General features: G+C 18.2%; 1 protein-coding gene across 2 annotated transcripts in view; it reads right to left on the reverse strand.

Annotated features, from left to right (window-relative positions):
* Window positions 1-1,955, reverse strand: part of LOC102680205 (zinc transporter foi-like) — a 7,328-nt gene that overhangs the window by 3,499 nt on the left and 1,874 nt on the right. The window contains exons 1-2 of one of the 2 annotated variants that reach the window (XM_006611501.2): window positions 1,430-1,564; window positions 631-1,349 (exon numbers count right to left, since the gene is read on the reverse strand). In XM_006611501.2, coding sequence (XP_006611564.1) covers window positions 631-1,339 — 709 coding nt within the window. In that variant the 5' untranslated portion in view covers window positions 1,340-1,349; window positions 1,430-1,564. Of the gene's footprint in view, window positions 1-630; window positions 1,350-1,429; window positions 1,565-1,955 lie in introns of those variants that run through there. The other variant, XM_006611502.2, reaches the window with a different exon arrangement.

Genomic DNA, 1,955 nt, shown 5'->3' on the forward strand with positions numbered 1-1,955 from the left:
ATATGATTTTAGTGATAGTAAAAAGATGTCGGATATCTACATAGAGGATAACATTACATGTGATATGATTATTTAACCATTGATATCACATTTAATCAACAAAAATAGTATCAAATTTTGTTTACTCATTCATAATTATAAAATAAATTTTGCTGATTATTTATATATTTTGAATATATTTTTTTTATTTTATACATTAAATGAATTTATTTCATAAAATATTATAAAAATATTAGAATTCAATAAAATCAATAAATAACTCTATAGATCAATTGAAAAGGAGTTTGAACTCTTAAGTTAAGCTAAATTATAATCAAGATGATTCTTATATTGAATAAAGATAAAATATTATCAAATATATATACATATATAAGAGTAAATAGTTTCATATCTTATTATGATTGATAGGTTCATAATTGATAATTAAAAGTCATATATTGGTATTAGCTTTAAAAGACAATATTTATATAAGTTGATCTTGAAATAAGATTTTATTTTCATTTTTTAAAAAAATATATAATTTTTTAATAAAATATATATTCTTTTTTTAAATATTATTAAAAATTAATACAAAATTAAATTTAAAAAAATATTTCTAATAATGAATAATTAATAGATGAAAAAACTTACCCAATGGATTTTCATTGTGACTAGCAACAATATTATGATTTTCTAATCTTGATATATCAGTTAATAATCTCAATAATCCTAATTTTTTTAATAACTTTTCGAAACCTTCCATTGTTATACTTGTACCATCTCCATAAGTTTCAAAAATTTTTTTCATGAAATATTTTTCATCTAAAACATCTACATCATTTCTTTTTGTCCTGATTTTATTAAAAGGATTTTGATTTTTGTCAAATTGTATTATATTCAATTTACTATTATGTGTAATTTCAAATTGGCCTAGTCTTTCTGATATTTCCATATCCTTCAAATTTGTAGAATCTTGTTTTATCATTGGTTTATGATTATTTTGAATGTTAATTTCTACATTTTCTAGATTTTTCTTTTTGGTATGGACTTCATTTGTAGCAACTGACATCAATAAAGTAGTTTTATTTCTGGTATTTTTATCTAATACATTATAAAATTTAACAGCACCATTATTATAACCATCTAAATTATTTAAATTTAATTTTCTCACATCCTTTTGCTGTATTTCTTTGAACTTCATTAATGACCAAGATGGTTGTAATTGTTCATTAGGTCGTAATAATTTTTCAGAATTATGAGTTGTTTGTCCTGAGGTTGAAAATTCAGTATGTGCTGAACATGGAGTATGTGCAGCACATAAAACACAAACTACACAAACTGTGACAAAATGATGTGACATGTTGTATATCCTGTAAAATAAAATAAAAGATTTTAATTTATATACAAATAATTTATTTACATATGTATATGAAACTTAATATTTACCAACCTTTATTATATTTTAGTTTATCATATAATAATGAAATTATTATTATTAATTACTAATTTATTATAAAATAATGAAATAATATTAAAGATTATGTTCAAATTACATATTATGATCTATTCATCATTAGAACAGAGATAATAAAATATTACATTAAGTAGTTATCTATGCACAGAGTGATAATAATGATAAAATTTTAAATAATACTGTCCTTAAGTTATTATATATATGTTATCATCGTAAACATAAAATTATATAGATTACAAACATAAATTCAAAATATAGTGCAGTTAATTATCTATATTATTATATCTCATAATTTTTATTATAGAAAATATTAATTATGCTATAAATAATGACAAAATTATTTTTTTCTTTAACATTTAATTTTTTTTATAAATAATAAATATAATTTATAATTTTTATAATTGCAGAAAAAAATTTATCAATATTTATTAATATTTAAATTTATTATAATTTATTATAATATTATTAATTAATAATAATATTATTAAAATTTATTATAATA

This window comes from Apis dorsata, unplaced genomic scaffold (genome assembly GCF_000469605.1).
Source record: "Apis dorsata unplaced genomic scaffold, Apis dorsata 1.3 scaffold_88, whole genome shotgun sequence".
NCBI classification, from domain to species: domain Eukaryota; kingdom Metazoa; phylum Arthropoda; class Insecta; order Hymenoptera; family Apidae; genus Apis; species Apis dorsata.